The sequence below is a fragment of the Dictyostelium discoideum genome, assembly GCF_000004695.1.
Source record: "Dictyostelium discoideum AX4 chromosome 1 chromosome, whole genome shotgun sequence".
Classification (NCBI taxonomy): Eukaryota; Evosea; class Eumycetozoa; order Dictyosteliales; family Dictyosteliaceae; genus Dictyostelium; species Dictyostelium discoideum.
In genome coordinates this window covers 4,889,928-4,916,529 of record NC_007087.3, presented here as the reverse complement: position 1 = coordinate 4,916,529, position 26,602 = coordinate 4,889,928, and the positions used below count along the sequence as shown (strand labels likewise).

Genomic DNA, 26,602 nt, shown 5'->3' with positions numbered 1-26,602 from the left:
TTTGACTAAATTCCTCGAAAAAGCAGCCAAAGTACTATATGTAAATAGTGGTGATGCTTTAATCGTTAAAAATTCAAATATGATGTTAGAAGCATTAGAATTAAAATCAAAACAATTTCACCAACATTGTGTAAAAACTGTAATAGAAAACGAATTATATTTGGACTTTTTTGTATACAAAGGAAAATGCAAAAACATCAAATGCACCAGAGGTAACAAAGCTAGAAAAAATTCAATTGTGTGCAGTGTTTACAGTGATATGGTAAATCAAGCAATTGAACAACTCAGGGAGTTAATAAAAATAAATTAATAAAAATAAATTAAAAAAAAAAAAATTGAAAAAAAAAAAAAATTAACAATAATAATAAATAAAATAATAATTAAAACAAAAAATAAAATTACAATTTAATAAACAAATAAAAATTGAAAAAAATTTAAAAAAAAAAAATTGAAAAAAAAAAAAAAAAAAAAAAAAAAAAAAATTAACAATAATTATAATAAAAATAAATAAAATAATAATTAAAACAAAAAATAAAATTTCAATTTAATAAACTTTATTTGTTTTTTGAAAAAAAAAAAAATTTAAGGTCAGTGATTTTTTTTTTTCACTACGCTACTGTAGTGAAATTAAATAATAAAATTCACTACGCTACTGTAGTGAAATTTTATGGAAAATTCCCTACAACACTTCATCTGTTAGTAACAAAAGAGTAAGTAGAAGAGTAGATAATTAAAAAAAAAAAATTAAAAAAAAAAAATTATTTTAATTTTTTTTTTTTTTTTTTTATTTTATTTTTTTTTTTTATTTTTAATTTTTTTTTTTTGTTAGCCTTAGAAATAAATGAATAATAAAAAAATATATATCAACTAAAAAAAAAAGAAATGAAAATAAATTATAAAATTAATAATAAAAATAAAAAGATAAAAATAAATAAAAGATATAAATAAAATAATATGAAAATTTTTTTTTTTTTTTTTATTATTATAATTATTAAAATAAAAATAATAATAATATTAATTTTAGTACTAAAATTTTGTTTATATTTGAGATGATTATTAATTAAATGACTTTGACTTTTTTTTTTTCTATGCCAAAATTACCATATTAATTTTGGCAGCTATGTACATGCTGAAATTAATATGGCTGCTGAAATTAATAAGGTAATTTTGGCAGACCTAAGTCCCATGCCAAAATTAATATGGCTGCTGAAATTAATATGGTAATTTTGGCATGGGACATATAACATTGTTTATATGGAATTTAAAATAATATAAAAAAAATAACAGAGTTTTATTTTATATAGTTTTGTATAGGGAAAAAAAATATATATATATAAAAAACATATTTTACAAAATCACACTATTTAATTTCTTAAATTCAATTTAAAATAATTAAGAAACTAAAAATCGATCATCTGGCCTCTTTTACATAGTTTGACATATTTAAAGTTGAATTTAAAGTAAAATATGAATTTAAAATAATTTTAAAAAAGTAAATTTTTATAAGTAAAATAAAAATTTTTTAAATCATTTTTCAGTAAATTATACTATTTGTTATTTTAACTTTAATTTAAATAAATTTAAAGTTTACAAAACTATAATCTGGCCTGTTTTACACACTTTTACATATTTAAAGTAAAATTTAAAGTAAAATAAAAAAATAAGCTAAATTTAAAAAAGTAAATATTTATATGTAAAAAAAAAATTTTGAAAAAAAATGGAAAAAATCATTTTTCAGTAAATTATAGAATTTGTATTTAAATTTTAATTTTTAATAATCCAAATTTCACTAAACTAAAATCTGGCCTGTTTTGTGTTATCTAAGCCAGTTTCAAAACATTTGAATTTAAAATGAAAAAAAAAACTATTTTTAAAAAAAAATCTTTTAATATGGAAAATTTTAAAAAAATCATATTTTGAAAAACTATTTATTTAAATGGAGAAATTACATTTTCAACAAATTTAACTTTATAATTATTTAAATCTGGCCTGTTTTACACATTTTGTATTAACGTAATCAAAATTTTATTTAAAATAAAAAAATAAATAGAAAAGTAAAAACTAATTATTTTATATGGGAAAAAAAAAAAAAATTTTGGAAAAAAAATTTAAAAATTTGTGAAAAAAATTAAAGTAATAAACTATTTAATACTTCTTCCAATATTAAATATAGGTTAAAATGAGCCCTTCTACCAATATTTACTATTATAATTAAAATTTAAAACATATAGTTACTAATTGTTCCATAATTAAAAAATCATCATTTGATATTTGATTTTTAATTGATATTAAAAAGTAATATAATATTGATCTATTCTCTCTTCCTTTCCTTGTTTTATTTGCAAATAGTGAAATTGATGGTTTTGGTTTGTTATCTATTATTTTTGCATTTTTTAAATTATTTAAAAAATTTGCAATTTTATTTTTATATTTATCAAAAATGTAATTTAAACATCTTTGTGCGACACCTAATAAAATATTATGTAAAATGTCTGGTTGTGTTTTTAAATAATTAATGGACAAAGGTTCGACCCACCCTCTGTCCACACCTTTGATACCAATATCTTTTGCTTTTTTTTCCCATACTTTTTTTAATTCTATATCAGCATTTAGTTCAGCATAATTTGGTTTGGTGGAGTGAAAATTTGTAATATCTTCTTGTTTTCTTAATGTACCTGATTTGCAAATAAATAAACCATCTCTTGGTTTGTCACATGTGTGACATGCATATTCATTTGAATTATGTCCATTAAGTTTACACGATGCTCTAAATTCTGGAATATCCATTGTCAGTCCAAACGGTACAACATCTATTTGTTCATTTTCAATAATTAAATTAAACCCATTACCAATAAAAGATGAAAACAATGCCCTAATTGTTTGATGAAAATTAAGTAACCAATCATTTGGTACTACAAATAATAATAATTTATTATTTTTAAATTCATTTCCAATATAATTTTCTATATCCAGCATTATAGTATAATCTTTCTTGTTTTGACACTGCATACTATCAGTGAATATTCTAACACAGCGAAGAAAAAACCACCTTTAAATTCGCTTTAAATTAAATTTAAATTTGCTTTAAAGTCCCTGAGTTCGAAGCCGTTATTTAACGGATAAATTTTTAAAATTTTTTTTTTTTAATTTTTCAAAAATTACCAAAAGGGATTCGATCCCCCGACCCTCTATCAAAGGGTAGTCTCATCAACCATTACACCATTTGATTGCTTTGATGAAAATTTAAAAATGATAGAATATTTTATCCCCATTTTTTTGTTCTAAAATTAGATCTTTTTTTTTAAAAACCTTAAATTTATGTTTAAAGGAAATTTAAATTCACTTTAAATCTACTTTAAATCTACTTTAAATCCTATTTAAAATTAATTTAAAATAAATTTTAAAGGTATTTTTAAATATCTTAAAAATTATCTTAAAAATTACCTTAAAAATCACCTTTAAAATCACCTTTAAAATCACCTTTAAAATTGCTTAAAAATTTATTTTAAAGCAAATTTTAAAGGCATTTTTAAATATCTTAAAAATTACCTTAAAAATTACCTTAAAAATGAATTTTTTAAACGCGGCTTTAAATTCAATTTAAATCCAATTTAAATCAACTTTTCTTTAAATTTGCTTTAAAGGTGCATTTTTCTTTGCTGTGAAGTAAAACAATTTTATTTTTATTTTTATTTTTTAAATCTTTAAATTGTTGACCACTTTTATAATTTGTATAAATTCCAGTTTCAAAATCTGTATCAAAATCTATTCTTTCAAAAAATTGCTTTTTATTTAATAAAGTTTCTAATACTTTTTTAATTTCAAAATAAAAAATTGAGTGATCATAATTTTTATTTATAAATGTTTCTCCTTTTATTTGAAAATCTTCCATAAATAATTTATCCATATATTGAGGTGTGTATCTTATTTGATTTAAATTGGTTTTATTTTTGTCAATAAAACTTTTAAATTTTTCAAGTAGCTTTAAACTTATTGAGTTTTCAATTCCCAACATTAAAAATTCAATTTCAGTTTCATTTAATTTTTTTTTTGATTTTTCATTATCTAAATTATTATTTAGATTATTATTTATTGGTTCGTTTTGAGCATTTTCATTTTCATTATTTTCATTATTTTCATTATTAATGTTTGCTTCATTTTCATCTATTCTAATTTCATTGTTTTCATCCTCACTATGTACCAACCCAATTATATCATGATTTTCTTCATTATCAATTGTTTGATTATTTTCATTATTTTCATTATTTTCTTGATAAAAAATTTCATCTTGGTTTTGGTTACATAAATGTTTACATGGGTCATCTGGATCATTTGTTGGATATTTTATTTTTTCACCAGTAATATCCATTAATTTTTTATAAAAGCTATCTCTTTTTTGATTATTTGTAATAATTTTATTTTGTTCATTTTTACATTTTTTGGTGTTGGAATGTCCATTTACATCATAAAATTGTTTATAAGAACGGTAATATGCAAGACAAAATGGACATATATTTTTATGCATAATATAATGAATAATAATATTTTTAAATTCTTTAATTTTTCTCTGCAATTAATGCATGATATGTTATTTAAATTCATTTTGTTTGCTGGCTGGAAATTAAAAATAATATTTTTTTTTTTTTTTTTTCCTCGAGTTTTTACGTTTTTTTTTTTTTTTTTTTTTTTCATTTTATTCAAATTTTAGCATTATAGCAAGTAGATATATGATTTAGTACTTAGAATTTTATATTTAGAGGGATATACCCCATTTTCAAAAAATGACGGGGAACCTATGACCCTGTCTATACCTTTTTCTTTTTAAAATATTAAAAAAAAAAACTATAAAATCTGCCCAATTTATTGTAAAACTACACTAATGCAATAATATACCTGTGCACTCGTTAATTGTTTATTAATTATAAAAAATAAAAAATAAAAAATCTTTTTTTATATGTATGTTTATACTTATAATATAAATATGCAAAACAAATAATTAAATTTTTTTTTTTTTTTTTTTTTGATATTTTTCGCTTTTTGAAATGAGAAGTAAAATTTAAAATAAAATAATATAAAACCCAAGGCAACTGAAACACTTATTTATTATTAATTAATAAAAATAATAATAATAGAATTCAATTGCCACTGAAACAAATAAATAAAGAATTAAAATTAATTTGGTTATCTTTTTAATTTTTTTTTTTATAATTTTCTTAATTTTTTTTTTTTTTTTTATTTTCTTATTTTTTTTTTTTTTTTTTAATAAATTTGAAATAAATAGTGTAAAAATTGATTTGAAATGTATTTAAAATGCATTTAAAATGTATTTTAAAAAATATAATTAATAAAAGCTTAAAAAAGGATTGATAAGTAATTTTAAATTACATTAAAAATAACTTTTTTAAATTTATTATAAAGTGATTAAAACATTATTTAAAAACCGCTTTATAATAAATTTAAAAGGTCATTTTTAATGTAATTTTAAATGACCTTAAAAATATCTTTAAAATTACCTTTTTAAAAAGCAAATTTAAAGCCAATTTAAAGCAAATTTAAATTGTATTTGCTTGAAATTGGCTTTAAAGGTGCATTTTTCTTTGCTGTGAAGTAATAAGGATAGTAACACAAGAACAAAAGTAGCTGACAGTTTAGCCATTTATTCAAATGGTGAAAAAAACCACAATCTTAAAGTTTATATTTCCGATAGCCAAGTATTTTTTGGTAATGAAATTGTGTGTATAAATTAATATAATCAAAATTTACAAAATAATTAATTTATTTTTTTTTTTTTTTTTTTTTTTTTAATTACAGTTTTCTTTTGGCGAAAAATTTTTCATTGGCCATATTATTTTTTTTTTTTTTAATTTTTTTCATTTATTCACAATTAAAATAAAAAATATAATAAATAAATAAATAAAATTAATAGTATGATTGACAAAAAAAACAAAAATACCGGGGTTCAAATAAAGGATTTATTTTTTATATGTAGTTTTTTTTTTTTGATGTTCCTTTTTTTTTTCGAAGTTCATTTTTTTTTATATTTTCTTTATTTCTCCATAAATACAACCAAATTCTACTATAGGTCTTAACAAATATTGTTTAATATTATTTAAAATTTTTGTTTTAAATAATGTGTTTTATTAAAAAAAAAAAAAAAAAAACATACCAAAAGTGAAAAATTTTTCAAAAGAAAATAAACTTTTTTCGAAATAACTGAATTTATTCCGGGATAACTCGATCTTTTCCAAAATAACTTTATTTATTCAGAATTAATTCAATTATCCACTGATAGTTCCATTGAAAAGAAAAAAAAAAAAAAATTTTAATTTTGATAATTATTTTTTTTATTTTCTTTTTTAAAACATATGTTAAAGTATTTATTGTAAAACAACCTTTTTTTATTTTTTTATTTTCCATCAATTACAATCATTAAAAAAAAAAAGAAAAAAAAAAAAATACTATTTATATTCTATTGTAAGGTTAAAAAAAATTATTTATTTAAACAGATAATAATATATATACTAATTGTAAGGTTAAAAAATATTATGGATTATTAATTTTGTTTTTTATGATTGTGTAATATTCATTTGGACATCAATACAAGTGATTTGCAAATCATCTTGATCATATAATACAAAATTAACATAGTAATAACCTTGTGGAGCATTTTCAGGTATTTCTTGATTAATAGTTGTTGTTGAATAATTACCTTGTTGAATTGGACAAGTAACACCCATACCATTACATAAATTACCTTTTAATTTTATAATTGGTATTCTATCAAATGTAATTGATAAATATGCTTCGCCATTTGTAATTTCTTTATTTAAATATCCTGATATTGAAATTATTAAATCCTGTCCTGCAATTGGTTGTTCTGGTGAAAATTCTAATTTTTCAATTTTAAATGAATCATTTGGATCACTACAATCATTCCATTCTACTGATTCTATTGGTTTAACAACAATAAGTATTATAATAAAAAATGTTATATAAACTATTTGATTTTTGCTATGTTTCATTTTTTTTTTTTTTTTTTTTTTTTTTTTTAAAAACTATTAATAAGATATGATGATAATAATATAATAATAATATAAATGAATGCTATCTGTAATTATTTTTATATTGATTATAATAATAAAAAAAAAAACCTTGGTGGTTGTTTGAATTATTTTAAAATTTTTTATTTTTTTATTTTTTTTATTTTTTTATTTTTTTAGCTAATCGGATTTAAATTTATTAACCACCTTAATTGTTTAAATAATTTATTTTTGTTATAACCATTTTTAATAAAAAAAATTTAATAATGAGGTTTCATAGTTGAACTACAATTATGTGTACCAATTGAGGGAACTACTGCCTACTGGTGGTGGTATAAGCAAAGTACAGAGTGAAATGGAATAGCTCCATTACTACAATCCCAATGACGTGGTGGTGTAGAATTTGGTTTTGGTTTATTAAAATTGGATTGTTGTCATTATTTGTGGATTTTAATACTGATGTTGTTGGTGGTAGTTTTTCAAGTGATTACCGATTTGAATTTAAAAAATAAAAAAATAAAAAAAAATAAAATAAAAATAAAAAAAACAAAATCTCCAAATTTAAAAAAAAAAAAAAAAAAAAAAAAAAAAAAAAAAAAAAAGGAATAATAGTTTTTTTTTTTTTATTTTATTTAAGATATTAAAAGTTGAAAATATTTATCTATTGATTATTTTAATTTTTTATTAGATCTATTATGATTTTCATTATTTTTTGGTAAAACAGGAGAATTTAACCTTTTTTTAAATTTTTTGGTGAAAGAATGATCAGTTTGTTGATTTGCAAAAATAAATTTAAATTTATCATTATCAACTAAAACAACATTAATGAATTGATTTAACCTCCAAATGAATAATAATAGTTGTAAAGTTGAAACCAATGTTTTTGACTTTTTTAATTTATCATCGCATGCAATTGTTATTAGGTGTTTAAGATTTAAAAGTTTTAAAATTGAATTTTCAATAAAAGAGACAGAAAATAATAATCCACAATTACTTGCATCACCATTACCACATCCACTACTATTACCACTACTATTGGCTATAACACTTGTATTAATTTCAATTGGTTTATCAATGAATTTAAAATCAGATACAGTTAGTGATAGTTCATAAAATGTTCCATTATTTGATTTCTTAATATCGGAACATATGAAATAAAGATCGCCCAATATATCAATTGTCATCTCCTTTTTAATTTGTCCTCCATCTACAACATTATATCCATTACATAAAATAATTTCATCATTAATATATATTAATTTTAATAATGAAAATCCAATACAATTTAAATGATCAAAATTAAAAATTCCTGGCTTTAATAAATAAATAAATAAATAAACACTATTAATAAAATTATAATTTTTATTTATTATTATTTATTAATATTTATTACTATTTATTATTATTTTTTAAAAAAAAAAATACATACAAAATTTTTATGATCACCAAATAGTAATTTATTTGTATAAAATTCAGAAATAAATAAATCTAAAGTCAATTGATAATTTAATAACAAAGCTTTCTTTGGTTGAGGAATTTCAAACTTTCGGTGCTCTAAAACTGCACTTATTGTATTAATAATTTCTGAACCTTTAACCCTTAGAAACTTACCGATTTGTTTTGTTTTAAATGAATTGACTGGAAAGTGAATCGATGAAAACTCTCCAGGTGATTCATATTGAGAAATCATATAATTGTTGCTGGATTTGTTTTCATTCTTTTTAAAATTATTATCATTATTACTAAAACCACCTATAAATACACCATCTTTACCATTATTTTCTTTTAAATTTACATTAAATTTATATAATTCAATCCAATTGTTTTGATTATTTTGATTATTTTTATTATTTTTATTATTTTGAGTATTATTTTGAGTATTATTTTGAGTATTATTTTGAATATTATTTTGATTATCATTATCTTCATTACAATTAAAATCTATAAAGTTTAAATTACTATAATCATTTAATTTAAATTTACAATTTGAAGAAATTTCAGTGATCGAACGATTTGATAATTTATAGTTAACGAAAATTTCAACTTTGAATTGGACAGATTTTAATGATGATATCGATTTAATTTTATCATCTCCATCACAATAATTATTTTTATTGTTGTTGTTATTGTTATTGTTATTGTTATTGTTATTGCTATTGTCATTGTTATTGTTATTGTTATTGTTATTGTTATTGTTATTGTTATTGTTATTGTTATTGTTATTGTTATTGTTATTGTTATTGTTATTGTTATTGTTAATTTCATTACTTTCATTACTTTCATTATCAAATGGATCAAATAATATAAACTCTGTTGAAACTGAATAACTATTAAAATTTTGATTATCTTGCAATTGATTTTTTTTATTATTTAAAAGTAAAAAAAATAAAGTTGTTTTTTTATTTTTATTCTTTCCATTAGATTTAAAATATAACTCTCTTTGTTTAAAATTTGTTTTATATAAACTAAATTGAGAGTATACAGGTGATGATATTCTTGTTAAATCATCTAATGTATTATAAAAGCCTGTATTCGTATTTAAATTATTTGTTGAATTTGTTGAATTTGTTGAATTTGTTGAATTTGTTAAATTTGTTGAATTTGTTAAACTTGTTGAATTTATTGAATTTGTTATAAATGTCGAATTATTATTTAAAAAGTTTGAATTTGGTAAGATAAAAATATTTGGAAAAATGATATCAAAACTTGAACAAAATATTTTTTGTTTGAAAAATTCTCTATGTTTATCAACCAAAACTATTGCTTGGTAATATTGATAAAATAATTTCATAAATACAGTTTTATAATGGTTTTGTGGTAAAAGTGGTGATGTTTTAGTTAATACCTTTGAAATTTGAACTCTATTTGTTGAAAAGTCGCATCCAAAAACTTTTTTAAAATTTTCAACACTATCTATTTGTTGATACTTTTTAACCAAATTACAATAGTTGTTGCCGTTGTTGTTGATATTATTACAATTATTTTTTATTATTATCGATTCAATTTTTGAATATTGAGAGGAATATAAATGGCCATCCTCTACAGAGTACATTAAACAATAAACTGTAAGTAGATGTTTACATATTGCCTCTAACCAAATTACATTGGACGTTGCAATTGAATTCCATTGTTTACAAACATATTGAATACCAACTAAATCTAATACATCTAAATTTGATACTATCTCCTTTACAATTATTAAATTGTTACTAATTTTAAAATAAATATCACCAACATCCCCTTTTTCTTTTATAATATTTATATTATGTTGTTCCATGTTTAAAAAAAAATAAAAAAAATAAAATAAAATAAAAAAAAAAAAAATAAAAAAAATAATAAATAGATATTTTTAGAAAAAAAAAAAAAATAAAAAAAAATAAAAAAAGATTTATTTTTTTTTGAAATTTTTTAATTGGTTTTCATAAATACTTATAAAAAAAGAGTTATCATGTTTGGTGGTTTATATGATGACATCCACAATGATGATGAAGACGAACTTAATACTTTAAAAAATAACAATAATAATAATAATAATAATAATAATAATAATAATAATAATAATAATAATAATAATAATAATAATAATAATAATAATAATAATAATAATAATAATAATAACAATATAAATAATAATGAAAATAATAGTCAAGGTTCTTCAGAAAAAAATAATCCTGTAGTGAATAATAATAGTAATATTAATAATGTAGCTAAAATACCCCCAAAATTACTTCAGGCACAGGCATTGAGAGTTAAAGCCCAACAGAAAAGGCAACCTATCAAATCTATTCAAACAAATACGGACAAGCAAATAAAACCCAATTTACAACAACAGCAACAACAGCAACAACAAAACCAACACCAGCAACAACAGCAACAACAGCAACAACATCAACAACATCAACAACATCAACAACATCAACAACAACATCAACAACATCAACAACAAACTTCAATTACAGATATATTATTTAATGATTTTCAAGAAGAAGATGATAAAATTTTAAATGAATATGACCCTTTCATACCAAATGACTATGATAAAATTTTAAAAGAAAAAGAAAGAATAGAACAAGAAAGACTTAATAAATTCCAATCTCAACAACAGCAGCAAATTCCACAAAGAATTAGGAATGATCAAATTCAACAACAACAACAACAACAACAACAACAACAACAACAACAACAACAACAACAACAACAACAACAACAACAACAACAATTACAACAAAAACAACAAGAACAACAACTACAACAATCAATAGAGATTCAATATTCAAAAGTACCAACTAAAATATTATTATTATTAAATATAACTACTAGAAGTGAAATCGATTCAGAGTTGGAAGAGGATATGTTAGATGAATTTAAAAAATATGGTAAAGTTAACAGGGTTGTTATACATCCAATCACCAATCAAGAACAAGTTAGAATTTTCATATATTTCGACGATGTAAACTCAACAAGAGATGCCCTATCACAAATGAATAATAGATACTTTGCTAAAAGAAAAGTTGAAGCTCACTATTATAAAGAAAATTTATTCTTTAAAAATAAATTAGATCCTTAATAAATTATTTACTTTTTTTTTTTTTTAAAAAAATACAAAAATTGATCCAATCAATTTTTCTTTTTTATTATTTATTTAATTATTTATTTGTTTTTTTTTTTTCATTTTAAATTTTGAAATTCACTTTCTAAAAATTCTAAAACCAATAAAGAGAATTGAAAATTTTTTCTTTTACTTAAACATTGATTGACATAAGTTAATCCATTATTATTATTATTATTATTATTATTATTATTATTATTATTATTATTATTATTATTATTATTATTATTATTATTATTATTATTATTATTATTATTATTATTATTATTATTTTTAGCATGATCGGGATTTGCAGTTGATACTAATAGATAATAAATAGCAGCTTTAAATTTAAGCATTGACAAAGATAGTTGGTAATCTAAAAAGTCATTAAAACAAGTGGCTAAAAATGATTGACATTGAAAACTTGATGTAACTCTTTTCACTAATTTATTTCTATTTGCTATATTATCCTTTAAAAAGTAATAAAATAATTTCCAAATCTCTAAATCATCAGGAGTTATCGATAATCTATTGGTATATAATTTAAATATCTCTTCAAATGAAATCATATTCTCTGATATTAATTCCTCTTCATCGCAATCTTCATCATTGTCATCATTACCTATTTGAGTACTATAATATAATTGAAGTAAAACACTAAATGCATTATTTGAAATTGGATCTAAATTTATTAAAGTTCTATAACAATGTATAATTTTATCTGTATCATTTGATTTATGTTCAATTAAATATGATCCTAATAAACTAAATATAAAAAAAAAATAGAAAAATTAATATTATTAATATTTTTTATTATTTATTATTATTTATTATTTACTATTATTTATTATTATTAATTTAAGAAAATTCTATTTACATATAACCAATAGGATTCAAAGGGTATTGATTAACAAATGATAATAATAATATATAAGATTCTTCAATTTTACCAAGATATAACATAATCTTTAATAATGGTTTCATTATAAATTCTAAATTTGGAAAAAAAGAAAGAGAAGTATTTAATTTATATTCTATTGAAAGTGCATTCTTTTCTAATCTATCCTCTATTGATTTATTTTTAAAATTTCTATCTTTTGATGATTGTTTAAATGCTTTGTATTCATCATCCCAACTCATAAAATGTAAAATCGATCCAAATACCATTAATAATGGATATTGTTTTTCATCTTTTCCTACTACAAATCTTTACAAATAGTATTTATTTTATTTTTTAGCTATTAGTTTATTTTTTATTTTTATTTTTATTTTTATTTTTATTTTTATTTTTATTTTTATTTTTATTTTTATTTTTATTTTATACTTACTTTTCATATCTTAATAATAATTCTTTATAATTTCTTTCATAAATATCGTTTGAGAAAAGATAATACATAAATTGATGAACTGTTTCTTTAAGTGTTGATGTTTTTGATAGAAATACACCAGTATAAAAGAAAAAAGGTTTTAATTCATTGTTATATAACTCTGAATCTTTTTGTAAAAGTAATGTAATTATATTTGGTAATAAATATATCTTTAATGGAATTTGTTTTAAAATATCTCCAATAAATACTATTGCCTCTTCATTCCTATGTTGATGTGTAAGTTCTGTAAATGTTTGTATTATATATTGTTCATTATTATTACTTTGCATTTTTTTTTTTTTTTTTTATTAACTAGTTTTTATATTTTAAAACCTAAAAAAAAAAAAGTAAAAAAAAAAAAACTATTTTTACCAAAAACACGAATTTTTTTTTTTTTTTTTTTTTTTTTTTTTTTTTTTTTTTTTTTTTTTTTCACTTTCCAATTTTTTTTTTTTTTTTAATTTATATTTTCAAAATAAAAAAAAAAAAATAATAAAAATAAAATAATTATTCAAAAAGAATGAATAATGAAAATCAAGATGTAAATAGAATATCATTACTTGTTGATTGTTTAATGCATTGTTGGTATGATGAAGTACCAAATGAAAAGAGCAATAGTCCAATCTTATCACCAAAAGGTAATAACAATAGTGTCATCTTAACAACAATATTAAATCAAATTACTAGAACCGTTGAATCATATATTGTAGAGGCAACATTAGAATATAGTAGAATTATATTTGATCTATTTTATGATTCATCTTCAGTCTCTGTCTTTACAACTTATAAAGAGTTTTCAAGATTTAATTCAAGAGAATTTAATCAACAATCTTTAAAATTAGTAAATATTTATTAAATAAATAATAATTAATTAATAAAAAATAAAAATAAATAAATAAATAAAATTAACAACCATTTAAAAATAAATAAATAAATAAATAAAAATAGTTAGGTGAAACATTTTCAAAATTAAATTTTAAAGATTCAATTGATAATAATAATAATAATAATAATAATAATAATAATAATAATAATAATAATAACATTAATAATAACAATAATAATAATAATGAAAATGATTTGGAATTTATAGATTATTTAAAAAATACAATAGAGTCACATTATGAAGTTGCAAGAGTTAATAATTTTAGTGGTCAACCACTAAAACCAAAATCAAATTTTAATGATGAAATAAAAATTAAATCATTATATTCAAACCAAGAAAAAAAGAAAAAAAATATTATAGTCATAATTGTACCTGGTCAAGAAGGTATTGATCTATTAAAATATAAATCAAATAACAAGGTTATTGATATTGGTAAAGAAACTGATCAATTAATTTCAAATTTTAATCAACAACAAAAAAAAAAAAAACAAATTGATATTGATAATAAGACTGATAACAATAATAATAACAATAATAATAATAATAATAATAATAATAATAATAATAATAATAATAATAATAATAATAATAATAATAATAATAATAATAATAATAATAATAATAATAATAATAATAATAATAATAATAATAATAATAATAATAATAATAATAATAATGACAATGAATATGATGATAGTGGTGAAGTGAATGATAAAAATTTTGAATTAGTAATTTTAAAAGTTACAAATTATAATACTATTCCTCATAGTAAATCAAATCAACGTGAATCATTTATTTATAAAAAGTATTCATCAAATTTAGATTGTATAGTTAAAGAAGTTGATATAACTAATCTATTCAATGCTGTATCTGATTTATCGGTGGTACAATTTAATTTATCTTCAATCTTAGTCACTGGTATACCAATGAAAGAAAGTAGTCAAGCTTCAACAAGAGCAATTTATGATGTTGCACTTTTATATCCATCACATAGTTTCTCTGATAGTCATTTTAATAATCATATATTTACAAATGGTAATAAGAAATTAGAAAGTATTATTATTAATAATAAAGAACCTGATGAAGCTAATAGTAATAATAATAATAGTTTTAAATTAAATAAAGAAGTTGATGAAAATTTACCAAATGAAAAGAAATCTCTAGATTATAATTACTATAAACATTACTATGAAAAGATTTCAACATTAGAGACAAGACTTGAGAATGAAATCACTGTAAAATGGAAATCAAATGATAAAAAGATAAATCCTGAAACATTGCCATGTTCTTGTTCTCATAGAGTTACTCCCTATTTAGTATCCTCAAATCCAAGTAATTGTTTACTCAAACACATTTGTTCTGGAAAAAGTGTATTCCTTGTTACCCCTCCTTCTGATGATATTTTCACTCATGTTTTATCATTGCATGATAAAGAAGTATTCATTCATTGTCTTCATAGACCAATAAATGTTGATAGGTTAGCAGGAATCCTTGAAAATTATTCAAAAGATGTATCAAGATATAGATGTAGAGACTTTGTTGAGTTGGTCGATAATTCTGTAATTTTATCAAAACATTCAAGTACAAAATTAGATTTTGATCAACAACAACAACAACAGCAACAACAACAACAACAACAACCACCAAAAGAATATTTTAAAAACATTACAATTCCAAATCCTTTCTATGATGAACAACAACAACAGCAACAACAAGATAATACCTCATTGGACGAAGTTTCACAACCAAATATTAATGTTATATCACCAAAAATTGTTGAAAAGTATACGAGATTCTTTCCTTGGGTTGAGTCTGAAACTTTATTCTTTTCTCCAGAGTATGAAGATTTGAAAAAAGTTTTAAATCCAATTAAAAGATTATTATTAAAAGATAATTTACCCCCAGAATATTTGGAACAAATTTCAAAACATATTCAACAACTATACACTCACACCCAATCAAATGATTCTTCATTATTTCCTTCTTTAAAATCTAACCTCACCATTAGAAAAGATTACTACAGAAGAGTTTGGTTAGAATTTTATAATTTTTCAAAAGCATGCCAAGTTTCACAAAGCCACACTGATCTTTTTAATGCAATTGAAAAAATTGTAATACAAATGCAAATTATTCAACAACCTTCTCAACCAACTCAAATTCAATCACCTCAACAGCAACAACAACAACAGCAACAGCAACAGCAACAACAACAACATCAACAACAACAACAACAACAACAACAACAACAACAACAACAACAACAACAACAACAACAACAACAACAACAACAACAACAACAACAACAACAACAACAACAACAACAGCAACAACAGCAACAACAACAAAATCAACCAAAAATAATTAGCCAAGCTGGTACATTATATCAAAACTTATTATCACAACAATCACCAACAAAACAACCTAATGATGAAGCAGGTTTATGGAAACAGTTTTCTCAAGGTAAAAAACAAGCTAAAGAAGATGAACTTAAAGCAGAAAGAGATAGACAAATAAAGAACACAAATCCTCAAGGAATGCCAACTGGAGGTGGTGGTTATGATGACTATCAAAATCAAAAAAAAAGAAAACAACCATATAATAATAATGATCAAATCATTCCACAACAACCAAAACCAAATAATTTTTTCAATAGTTATTGGGAACAAAAACAAAATAGTGTACAACCACAAGAATTAAGTGGAAGACCAAATAATGTTTAAATAAAGTATTTTGTAAATAAAAAAAAATAATAAAAAATTTATTCTTTATTGAAATATTTTTGATTTTCAATTTTAAATTGATTCCAATGATAGGAAAGTGGTTCTTCACTTTCACCATCATCATTATCATCATCATCATCGTCATTATCATCATGTTGATTAATACCTGGGTTTTGGGTTGACTGTTGAGGACTGTAAATTATTTTATAATGATTTTTAAATTTCCAAGGTGATCCAATCGAACTATTTATATATTTGCAATATTTGTTTGATGGATATTTAAACCTTTGTGGTGGAGCATTTAATCCTTCAAATTTTTTAAAAGTATTTAAACTGAACCAAACTCCTGTTTCATAGTTGTTATTGCACCAAGAAACTTCCGATAAATTATGACTTCCATGATATACCCATCCAAATCCATCAAGATTTTTTAAAATAATAATTTTTGAATGAAGAGGAATAATATTTTCTTCTTCAACTTGGTTTTTATTATTATTATTATTATTATTACTATTACTATTAATATTATCAATATCTTTATCATTATTGTTTCTTGGGTAATAATCATATAATAAATTATTTTTTTCAAAATAATCGCTATTGTCATGATATCTTATGGTTATTGATTCTAAACCTCTTAATTGATTTTTAACAGAAATAGAATTTATTGTTTCTAAAGTTGGGAAAATTATATTTACTTTTTTATTCATATTTTCATCTTGGTCATTTTCCACTGGAAATAAATATTCTTTAAACTTTTCAAACCAAAGCTTTTTTGTACTACCTATTGCACTACTTTGATAGGTCAATAAAAAATTTTTATCTATTGTATTAACATTGTTATTATAAAAATTTTGAACGATTAATTTCAAATTTAATAAACCATCTTTACTGTTTGGTATTGATGAAATGATATGAATATCATTATCTAAACATATTGAAAAATCAAAGTTATTTAAATAACTTTCAATGGAATGATTTGAATCTATTGGATTTTTAAATCCCATTTCATTCAATAAATCAATTAATTCACTTTTAAAATTATTATTATTATTATTATTATTATTATTATTATTATTATTATTATTATTATTATTATTATTATTATTATTATTATTATTATTATTATTATTATTATTATTATTATTATTATTATTATTATTATTATTATTATTATTATTATTATTTTCTTTTTCAAATTGATTTCTTTCATTTTTATTGATTCTAATTAAATCAACTATAAAAATTGTTTGACCTAAAATTTCCCAGTCAGATTTAGTCAAGTTACTAGAGGAAATTACTACTCTTAGAAAACCATCAAACTCTATAATGATAATTTTTGAATGAATTATGCCATATCCATTTTTTAACTTTGGGTAAACTAAATTGAAATTAAGCAATTCATTATTTGTACTATCAATTAATTTTATTGGTATTGAGTTTGTTATACCTTTTTGGTATTGATTTGTAATTATGAATTTAGAATTATTAAATATTGAAGATTCAGTTTCACCATTTGATAAATTATAATTCAATGCCATTTGAATATTTACATGATTTGAATTTAAAGTTTGAATATCTAATTGACTGAAAAACCAGTTCCAATCACAAACAAAACTTGAGAAAATTAAATTTCTAATTGATTGGCCACAATCATCTTTTAAATTTAAATTATTTAAACTTTTTAATAATGTTTCTTCTTCTTTTTCTTCTTTTTCTTCTTTTTCTTTTTCTTCTTCCTCTTCTTGATGTTGTTGTTTTTTTTTAATTTTTAAATTATTTGTAAACAAATCTTTGAATCTAACTGTTTTAATATTTGATTCTTTTTTTTTTATATCATCCTCAGCAAATTCATAAATTTCATTGTGTAAAAATAAATGAATCATATCTTTAGTTAAAAATACAAAAAATGAAAAAAAAAAAAAAATTTTAGTTGGGCAGAAAAAAACTAAAAATAAAAAAAAAAAAATATAAAAAAAAATAATTGTATATAATTTATTTAAATGGTAATTTATCATTCATATCTCCATCGAAAATTACAGTTGTTTTTTGTTTACCAGGTGTGACACTAAAGTAGTTATTATTTACAGCTTTGAATGGAGTGGTTGGAGGTGATGAAGGTTGTTGGAATGAATGAGGTGGTTTAACTGGTGTTGAAAATGGTGTAGGATTACTTAAATTATTATGATTATTATTTAATTGATTATTACCATTAATATTATCATTATGATTAGTTGCATTTATATTATTATTATTATTATTATTATTATTATTATTATTATTATTATTATTATTATTATTATTATTATTATTATTATTATTATTATTATTATTATTATTATTATTATTATTATTATTATTATTATTATTAATTTCACCTGATGATTCTTTTAATAAAAATTCTATCCACATTTCTGCCAAAGGTTTTTCTCCATTATCATTTCCTTCATGATTATTACCATCTTTATTTCCAAAGAATGGTGGTAATAAAGACCATTGACCTTTTTTTGTTAAACCAATCTTTTAAAGAAATAAAATTTTATAATCAATTAGTTTGTTATAAAAAAAAAAAAAAAAAAATTAATAAATAAAATATTAAAAAAAAGAAACTTACAGAAATTTTCTCAGCATCACTAAAGTTTAATATTTTTGCAATTAATTCCAAAATCTCTGTTTTTTTATTACCACTAAAATAATTTAAAAATAATTTACTAACTACTCTCCTATTAAAAATAAAATAAAAAAATAAGTATCAGTTTGATTATATATATGAGAAAAAAAAAAAAAACATACTTATCAACAGATTCCTGTTCTTGTAAACACATATCACCTAATCTTAGAATAGTTTTATCGAAAGCAACCTTTAAAGGTTCAATATCTTCTTTTAATTTTATAAAATCAAAAGTTTTACTTTGAATATCTTGATAGAGTAATTGAATTTGATCTTGAGCAATTGAATATTTTTTTTGTAAATCAATATAACCTAATTGATCCTTCTTTAAGGATTCAATCTCTTTGTTATTTTGTTCCAACTTTTGTTCCAAATGAATCACTTCATTTTGGATTGTAATTTCTTGATCGGCTTGGAATTGCTCCAAAACACTATTTAGATTTGTTAATTGTTGATTAGATTGTCTTAACTGTTCATCTTTTTCAATTAAATCTTTACCAAGTTTAATAATTTGTTCGTTCATTAATTGATTGTTTATATTTTGTTCATTAGATTTCTTTAATCTATTATTTTTTTTTTTTATAAAAAAAAAAATAAAAAAAAATAAAAAATAAAAAAAAATTAATAATCAATACATAATAAAAAAATAAATAAAATGAAAATATAATAAATATAAATAAATTTACAATTGTTCTAATTGTGAAATTCTTTCTTCATTCTCTAAATCAATAGTAGTATGTTGATCTTCCATATCAATTAAATGTTGTCTTAATCTTGCCAATTCCTTATTTGATTTATTAACTTGTTCTTTTAATGTATTAATTTGAGTTTGTTGTTCAATATTTTCTGTTTGTTGTTTCTCTGTATCCAAACCATTATTTACATCTGTAATGGTTGTTGTGGTTGTTGTCGTTGACAATTGATCAATATTTTCATTTAATTCATTTATAGTGGATGAGTATGTTTGATTTTGTTTTTTTAAATTTTCATTTATGGTTTGAAGTTGTGCTATTAATTAAAAAAAAAAAAAAAAAAGTCAATCATTTGAAAAAAGATAATAATAATATATGAAATTAGATATATACTTTTTTCAGTTTCAATTTTTAATTTTTCATCATCTAATGTTGATATCTTTTGTTCCAATTGTTCAATTTTCATTGTTAAATCATATAACTTTTCTTGGTGAACTTCTTGAATTGATAAAATTTGATTTTGATAATCTTCTTTGTTTTTTTCAAATTGTTCTTTTAAAATATTATTATTGTTATTATCATCTTTACCTCCGACACCAGTTGTAAAATCATCATCATCCAATGGTATACCTAATGATTCATTATCATGTTTTGTGAATTGTTGTTGATCCTTTTTAATATCTACATTATTTGTTGTTTTATTATTATTATTATTATTATTATTATTATTATTATTATTATTATTATTATTATTATTATTATTATTATTATTATTATTATTATCATCAAGAGCTAATTGTTGTTGTTTTGGTGAAATTAAAGAAGATTTTAAATTTTCATTTATTGATTTTAAATCAGAGATTTCATTATTTTTCTCTTTTAAAATTAAAGAATATTCTTTTGAAATGTTTACTTCCCTTTGTTCAAACTCTAAAATTCTTTGTTCTAATTGAGTTATATCTTGTTTATACTTTAATGCCTCTGCTCTTAAAACAAATACTTCGTCCTCTTCTTCACCTTCATCTCTATCATCATCATATTCTTCACCATAACCACCCTCTGATGTCATAACATCTTTAATTTGATTCAATTGATCACTAAATGATGATACCCATCCAAATCCAAAGTTTGATCCACCACTACCACTACCACCGCCACCACTACTATTATTACTAGTGATATTTTTATTATTATTATTATTATTATTATTATTATTATTATTATTATTATTATTATTATTATTATTATTACTAGTCATTTTATAAAATAGTTATTGAATGAAAAATAAAAAAATTATTTAATATATATAATTATTATTATTATTTATTCTTTAAAATTCATAGCCAATAGTGATAATTTTAATATAATTTAAATTTGTAATTAAAAAAAAGGGAATTAAAAATAAAAAAATAAAAAAAAATAAAAAAAATTAAAAAAAAAAAAAAAATAAAAAATTTTGTGACATTTATCATTTCCAAAAAAAAAAAAAAAAAAACGTGTTGCAACAGAAGCAAAAACAGAAATGTCATCTAAAATTATAAAAGAAAATAAAAGACTTGTTTTAGATTTATATAAAAGATGTTTATATTCAGCAAAAAGGTGTCCAAAATATCAGAATCAAATGATGATGGAATCATATATTAAATTAAAATTTAGATCAAATAAAGAAATTCACCAAAAAGATTTCGAAACAATTGAAAACCTTCTTAAACAAGGTGAAGAAGAATTAAAATCAATGAATGATTTTCATGAATGTAAGTTATTATTATTTTTATTATTATTATTATTATTATTTTTTTTTTTAAAAACTAATTTAATATTTATTTTTAGTGAGGGCAAAAAGTAAATCTGGACAAGACCATGAATCAATTTTAAATGATTGTTTTGATGATGATTTTAATTATATAGGTTCGACACCAACTGTAAAGAAATAAAAAAAGTAATAATAAAAAAAAAAAAAAAAATTTTGTATATAGAAAAAAAAAAAAAAACCAATCATCTTAACATTTATTTTTTATTTTATAAATGTTTTCTTAAAAATCATTTGATTTATCGGTATCATCTTCTACTTGAATTTCTTCTTCTACTTCAATCTCCTCTTCTACTTCAATCTCCTCCTCCACTTCAATTTCTTCTTCTACTTCAATCTCCTCCTCTACTTCAATTTCTTCCTCTACTTCAATTTCTTCCTCTACAAATTGTTGCTCATCATCATGATCACTTGCATTTTTATTATCCCTTTCTAAAGTAACTGGTCCTTCTATTATAGAGTCTGCTTCTTTCGAATCTGAAACAATTGTATCACTAATTTCTCCTTCTTGATTTGTATCTCTTTCGGAAATTATTTCTTGTTTAATTTCTTGGATTTCTTCCTTAATTGTATCTTGTTGTTCTTCTTGGATTTCATTTTGGATTTCTTCTTTAACTTCTTCTTGGATTTCATTTTGAATTTCTTCACTAACTTTTTTGATTTCTTCTTTGATTTCTTCTCTGATTTCATTTTGGATTTCTTCTCTGATTTCATTTTGGATTTCTTCTTTAACTTCTTCTTTTATATCTTCTTGGATTTCTTCTTTAACTTCTTCTTGGATTTCACTTAGGGTTTCTTGACTAACTTCTTCTTGGATTTCTTCTTTGACCTCTTCTTTAACTTGGACTTCATTTAGAATTTCTTTTATCTCCTCTTGAGTTTCTTCTTTTATTTCCTCTTTAATCTCTACTTGAACCTCTTCTTTAATTGTCTCTTGGATTTCATCTTTATTTTCTTCTTTAATCTCCTCCTGAGTTTCTTCTTTAATCTCCTCTTTAATCTCCTCTTTAATCTTCTCCTCCTTAATCTCCACTTGGACTTCTTCTTTAATCTCCTCTTTAACTTCTTGTGTCTCTATTTGGATTTCTTCTTTAATCTCCTCTTTAGCCTCTTCTTGAACCTCTTTACTTTCTTCTTTGATTTCTTCTTTGATTTCTTCTTTAATATCTTCTTCTATCTCCTCCTTAACATCTTCTTTAATTTCTTCATTAATTTGATTTTCTTTGAAATCAATTTCTTTTTGAATTTCATTCTCTTTTATTTTAGAAATTAAATCCTCTTGATTAATTTGAATATTAGCATCATAAACTACAGTTTCTTGTTTATTACTACTAATATCTGTTAAGGAATCATCTTTAGGGATTATTTCTTGTTGTTGTTGTTGTTGCTGTTGTTGTTGTTGTTTTTGTTGTTGTTGTTGTTGTTGTTGTTTTGGTAAATTTAAAATGAATGGATGAGATAAAGCTTGTTCAATTGAAATTCTTTTATGTGGTACAAATTGTAACATTTGAGTTAAAAGATCCAAAGCGGAATCAGAAGCTAATGAACAATGTGATCTTAAATTATCAATAGAATCTTCAAATGGTACAGGTAAACTTGCTGCATATTGAAGTAATTGAATTGCATCAGATGTCATATTACCATTTGCAATCATTCTATCAATATCCTTTTGGAAAGGTCTACCAACGATTTTAACAATACTTTCAATTACAGATTTATTATTGTGGCCATGGAATAATGGTTTTGTTCTTTCTTGTTTTGTTTGTAAAAGATAAATGAAAATTACACCCAAAGACCAAATATCGGATTCAGTATTAATTACTCTACCAAAAATTTCTGGTGAACCATAAATCATACCATCTTCAGCTGGTTCTGAATCAACATTACCTTGTAATGATCTCATTATACCAAAATGAGTTAATTTAACTTTTACTTGTTGTTGTTGTTGTTGTTGTAGTTCACAATCAACATCATCATTAGCAGTGGTGGTGGTGGTAGTTAATAAAACTCTTGATGGATTTAAATCACGATAAACTAAACTTGATGAATGTAAAAATAAAAGACATTGTAAAAGTTGTTTCATAATTGAAATTACCATTGAAATTGGTAATTGATGTTGATCCATTGATTCAACTAATGGTTTTAAACTTGTAGTTGAAGGTTCCATAATGACATAGATTGATTGTGGTGTTTGACAAACTTGATAAACTTTTGTTAAATTTTCATGTACAGGTATATTTAAAGCTACAGGTGGTAAAACTTTAACAGCAACTGGAATTAAAGATTTACAATCGAAAGCACGAAAAACTGTTGTTGAATTCTCTGAAATTAATGGACCCAAATGATAACGTTGATTAACAGCTGGAAAAGTATTTGATAGATAAGTTTGAATTGATTTTTCAATTGATTCTTGAGAATTTAATAATCTCTTTTTATTTTCAAAACATTCATTTGCAACTTTCTTTGTTATCAATGGTAATTGTTGATCAGAGAATACCGATAGCTCCCTATCAACTTCCCCTTGGAATTGTTCCAACTCTAAACGATGACGTTCAAGAATTTCCATTCTCTTTTGTTCCAATGATCTGATTTTAATATCTTTGCAATTATCAGTATCTAATACAATATCAGCATCATTGGTTTTAATTAACATTCTCATACAAGATACATAATCTTCTGACATTTCCTCAATTGAATCTTGGAATTGTGTTAAACCATTTACATATTTTAACTTTCTTGCTTCATTATATTCTTTTTCCTCTTGTGAACTTTGATGTTCAAATAATTCATTACCTAAAAATTCCAATTGTTTTAACCTATCAATTAATATCATTTGATCACTATTTAATGTATTTTCAATCATATTTGTTAATTTTATATTTTTTAATTCTTCAATTGATAATTGAATAAATTCTTCTGTTAATTCACTTGAAATTTCATTTGAAAATATATAATCTTCAATTGGTTCTTCTTCATTTTGTTGTTGTTGTTGTTGTTGTTGTTGTTGTTGTAGTAGTTGTTGTTGTTTTTCTTTTATTTGGTTATCAATATATTCATCTTCAAACTCATCTTCATATTGTTGTTGTTGTTGTTGTTGTTGTTGTTGTTGTTGTTGTTGTTGTTGTTGTTGTTGTTGTTGTTGATTGATTGTTGATGTTGTTGATTGATTTAATTGATTATTAATTGATTGTGATTTTGCTAAAGAATTATTAGATTGTGAAGGTGTAATTGTTAATCTATTATTTGTTGTTTCCCATAATCCTTGAACAAGATTAACTTGTTTTTTATAATCATTTTCAACAGATTCAAATGGTATACCTGTTGCATTTTGAACACTTGCAATATTAGTTTCAATTGATGTAACCGTTAATTGATCAACATATGTATTATAATGTAAATGTAAAATCGCTGGTTTCTTTAAATCTAATACTTTTATCTTTTTTAATGACCCTATGAATAAAAAATAAATAAAAAAAAGTTAATCAATTATATAAATCTTTTTTTTTTTTTTTTTTTTTTTTTTTTTTTTTTAAAAATATACATACAAGAATTATTTAAATCTTTAACAATTTGAATTACAGCTATTGTACCAGTATCAGAAGCAGCGAAAACAATATCTCTATGATGATCATAAACCATAGTTTGAGAGAAATATTTACAACCAGTTATTTGTTTACCTGAATCAATATCCCAAAGTCTTATAGTTCTATCCATTGAAGATGATAAAAGATGACCATGTTTTGTGAGTAATAAATTTAAAATTGCACCTCTACTATGACCAATAAAAGTACCCATTATAACACGTTCTCTTAGTGAATGTTTACGAACTATACCATCGGATGTACCAGATATAACTAATAAATTGGTTGGATCAAATGTTAATGCTGTAATTCCTGCTGATGTTGTATCGATAATACCATTCATGGTTACTTTTGAAATATCTTGATTATATACTGCTAATAAACTACCTGTTTCAACTTGCCATAATCTAATTGTTCCATCCATACCACCTGATAATAACATTGTATTACTATTATTTGAATTTGAATTTATTTGATGGAAATCAATATTTCTAATTGGAAATAAAACACGAATAAAATCTTGATGTGAAATTGCAATTACATCTGTTGTTATATTTGATTGTAAATTTGGTAATTGTTTAATATATGTACCATCTTCATTATATAAACGAATGAAAAAATCATCTTCTCCTGTTATAAATTGATTTCCTTCTTCATCATAAATTACAAATGTAATTGGTCTTTTAGATGATTCAAATCTTTGACTTTGATTATTAAAAAAATAAAATCCATCCCTTGATATCACTGTACTAATATTATTATAATAAAATGCTGAAATTGGTTTTGATCCTTCAATTCCAGAACTTTGTTGGTTTCCCATTTTTTAATTTTTTAATTTTTTTTTTTTTTTTCTTTTCCTTTTATATTTTATTTATTATATTTAATTTATTATATTTTATTTATTATATATTACTAAATTGTTTTGTTTTTTTGATTGGTTATTAAATTCAACGAAAAGAAAATAAAAAAAAAAAAAAAACTAAAAAAAAAAAAACTAAAAAAAAAAAAAAAAATCAAAAATAAATTTCAACGCACTTTTCCTGTCCTCAAAACCAAAAAATAAAAAAATAAAAAAATAAAAAAAATAAAAAAAAAATAAATTAAAATAATGTGATAAAAAAAGATATTTAATTTGGGGAAAGAGATTTTTTTTTATTGGTTATATGTGGATATTTTTTTTTTTTTTTTTTTTTTTTCTTTTTTTTTTTTTTTTTTTTTTTTTTTTTAGAAATTAATTTTACATT

General features: G+C 21.2%; 11 protein-coding genes across 11 annotated transcripts; 4 read left to right on the top strand and 7 right to left on the bottom strand.

Annotated features, from left to right (window-relative positions):
• Positions 1-79: 79 nt before the first annotated feature.
• Positions 80-310, top strand: DDB_G0270456 (hypothetical protein; the record flags this gene model as incomplete). Its single annotated transcript, XM_641727.1, has 1 exon — positions 80-310. One exon carries the CDS (start codon positions 80-82, stop codon positions 308-310), a length of 231 nt encoding a protein of 76 aa, XP_646819.1.
• A 1,901-nt stretch (positions 311-2,211) lies between these two features.
• Positions 2,212-2,976, bottom strand: DDB_G0270822 (hypothetical protein; the record flags this gene model as incomplete). The annotated part of the gene is made up of 1 exon (XM_641726.1): positions 2,212-2,976. One exon carries the CDS (start codon positions 2,974-2,976, stop codon positions 2,212-2,214), a length of 765 nt encoding a protein of 254 aa, XP_646818.1.
• Positions 2,977-3,616: 640 nt separating this feature from the next.
• Positions 3,617-4,525, bottom strand: DDB_G0270820 (hypothetical protein; the record flags this gene model as incomplete). The annotated part of the gene is made up of 1 exon (XM_641725.1): positions 3,617-4,525. The coding sequence occupies one exon, from the start codon at positions 4,523-4,525 to the stop codon at positions 3,617-3,619; it is 909 nt and encodes a 302-aa protein (XP_646817.1).
• A 2,041-nt stretch (positions 4,526-6,566) lies between these two features.
• DDB_G0270454 (hypothetical protein) lies at positions 6,567-7,022 on the bottom strand (the record flags this gene model as incomplete). Its single annotated transcript, XM_641724.1, has 1 exon — positions 6,567-7,022. The coding sequence occupies one exon, from the start codon at positions 7,020-7,022 to the stop codon at positions 6,567-6,569; it is 456 nt and encodes a 151-aa protein (XP_646816.1).
• A 686-nt stretch (positions 7,023-7,708) lies between these two features.
• Positions 7,709-10,317, bottom strand: DDB_G0270452 (cyclin-like F-box containing protein; the record flags this gene model as incomplete). The annotated part of the gene is made up of 2 exons (XM_641723.1): positions 7,709-8,353; positions 8,470-10,317. 2 exons carry the CDS (start codon positions 10,315-10,317, stop codon positions 7,709-7,711), a joined length of 2,493 nt encoding a protein of 830 aa, XP_646815.1.
• Positions 10,318-10,488: 171 nt separating this feature from the next.
• DDB_G0270450 (RNA-binding region RNP-1 domain-containing protein) lies at positions 10,489-11,607 on the top strand (the record flags this gene model as incomplete). Its single annotated transcript, XM_641722.1, has 1 exon — positions 10,489-11,607. One exon carries the CDS (start codon positions 10,489-10,491, stop codon positions 11,605-11,607), a length of 1,119 nt encoding a protein of 372 aa, XP_646814.1.
• Positions 11,608-11,708: 101 nt separating this feature from the next.
• On the bottom strand, positions 11,709-13,288 carry DDB_G0270448 (hypothetical protein; the record flags this gene model as incomplete). The annotated part of the gene is made up of 3 exons (XM_641721.1): positions 11,709-12,396; positions 12,509-12,838; positions 12,960-13,288. 3 exons carry the CDS (start codon positions 13,286-13,288, stop codon positions 11,709-11,711), a joined length of 1,347 nt encoding a protein of 448 aa, XP_646813.1.
• Positions 13,289-13,518: 230 nt separating this feature from the next.
• Positions 13,519-16,604, top strand: DDB_G0270446 (hypothetical protein; the record flags this gene model as incomplete). The annotated part of the gene is made up of 2 exons (XM_641720.1): positions 13,519-13,839; positions 13,947-16,604. 2 exons carry the CDS (start codon positions 13,519-13,521, stop codon positions 16,602-16,604), a joined length of 2,979 nt encoding a protein of 992 aa, XP_646812.1.
• A 38-nt stretch (positions 16,605-16,642) lies between these two features.
• On the bottom strand, positions 16,643-21,225 carry DDB_G0271088 (hypothetical protein; the record flags this gene model as incomplete). The annotated part of the gene is made up of 6 exons (XM_641719.1): positions 16,643-18,552; positions 18,662-19,124; positions 19,219-19,327; positions 19,398-19,838; positions 19,962-20,283; positions 20,361-21,225. 6 exons carry the CDS (start codon positions 21,223-21,225, stop codon positions 16,643-16,645), a joined length of 4,110 nt encoding a protein of 1,369 aa, XP_646811.1.
• A 264-nt stretch (positions 21,226-21,489) lies between these two features.
• On the top strand, positions 21,490-21,901 carry DDB_G0270818 (hypothetical protein; the record flags this gene model as incomplete). Its single annotated transcript, XM_641718.1, has 2 exons — positions 21,490-21,721; positions 21,798-21,901. The coding sequence occupies 2 exons, from the start codon at positions 21,490-21,492 to the stop codon at positions 21,899-21,901; spliced, it is 336 nt and encodes a 111-aa protein (XP_646810.1).
• Positions 21,902-22,000: 99 nt separating this feature from the next.
• Positions 22,001-26,178, bottom strand: DDB_G0270444 (WD40 repeat-containing protein; the record flags this gene model as incomplete). The annotated part of the gene is made up of 2 exons (XM_641717.1): positions 22,001-25,227; positions 25,323-26,178. The coding sequence occupies 2 exons, from the start codon at positions 26,176-26,178 to the stop codon at positions 22,001-22,003; spliced, it is 4,083 nt and encodes a 1,360-aa protein (XP_646809.1).
• Positions 26,179-26,602: the final 424 nt, after the last annotated feature.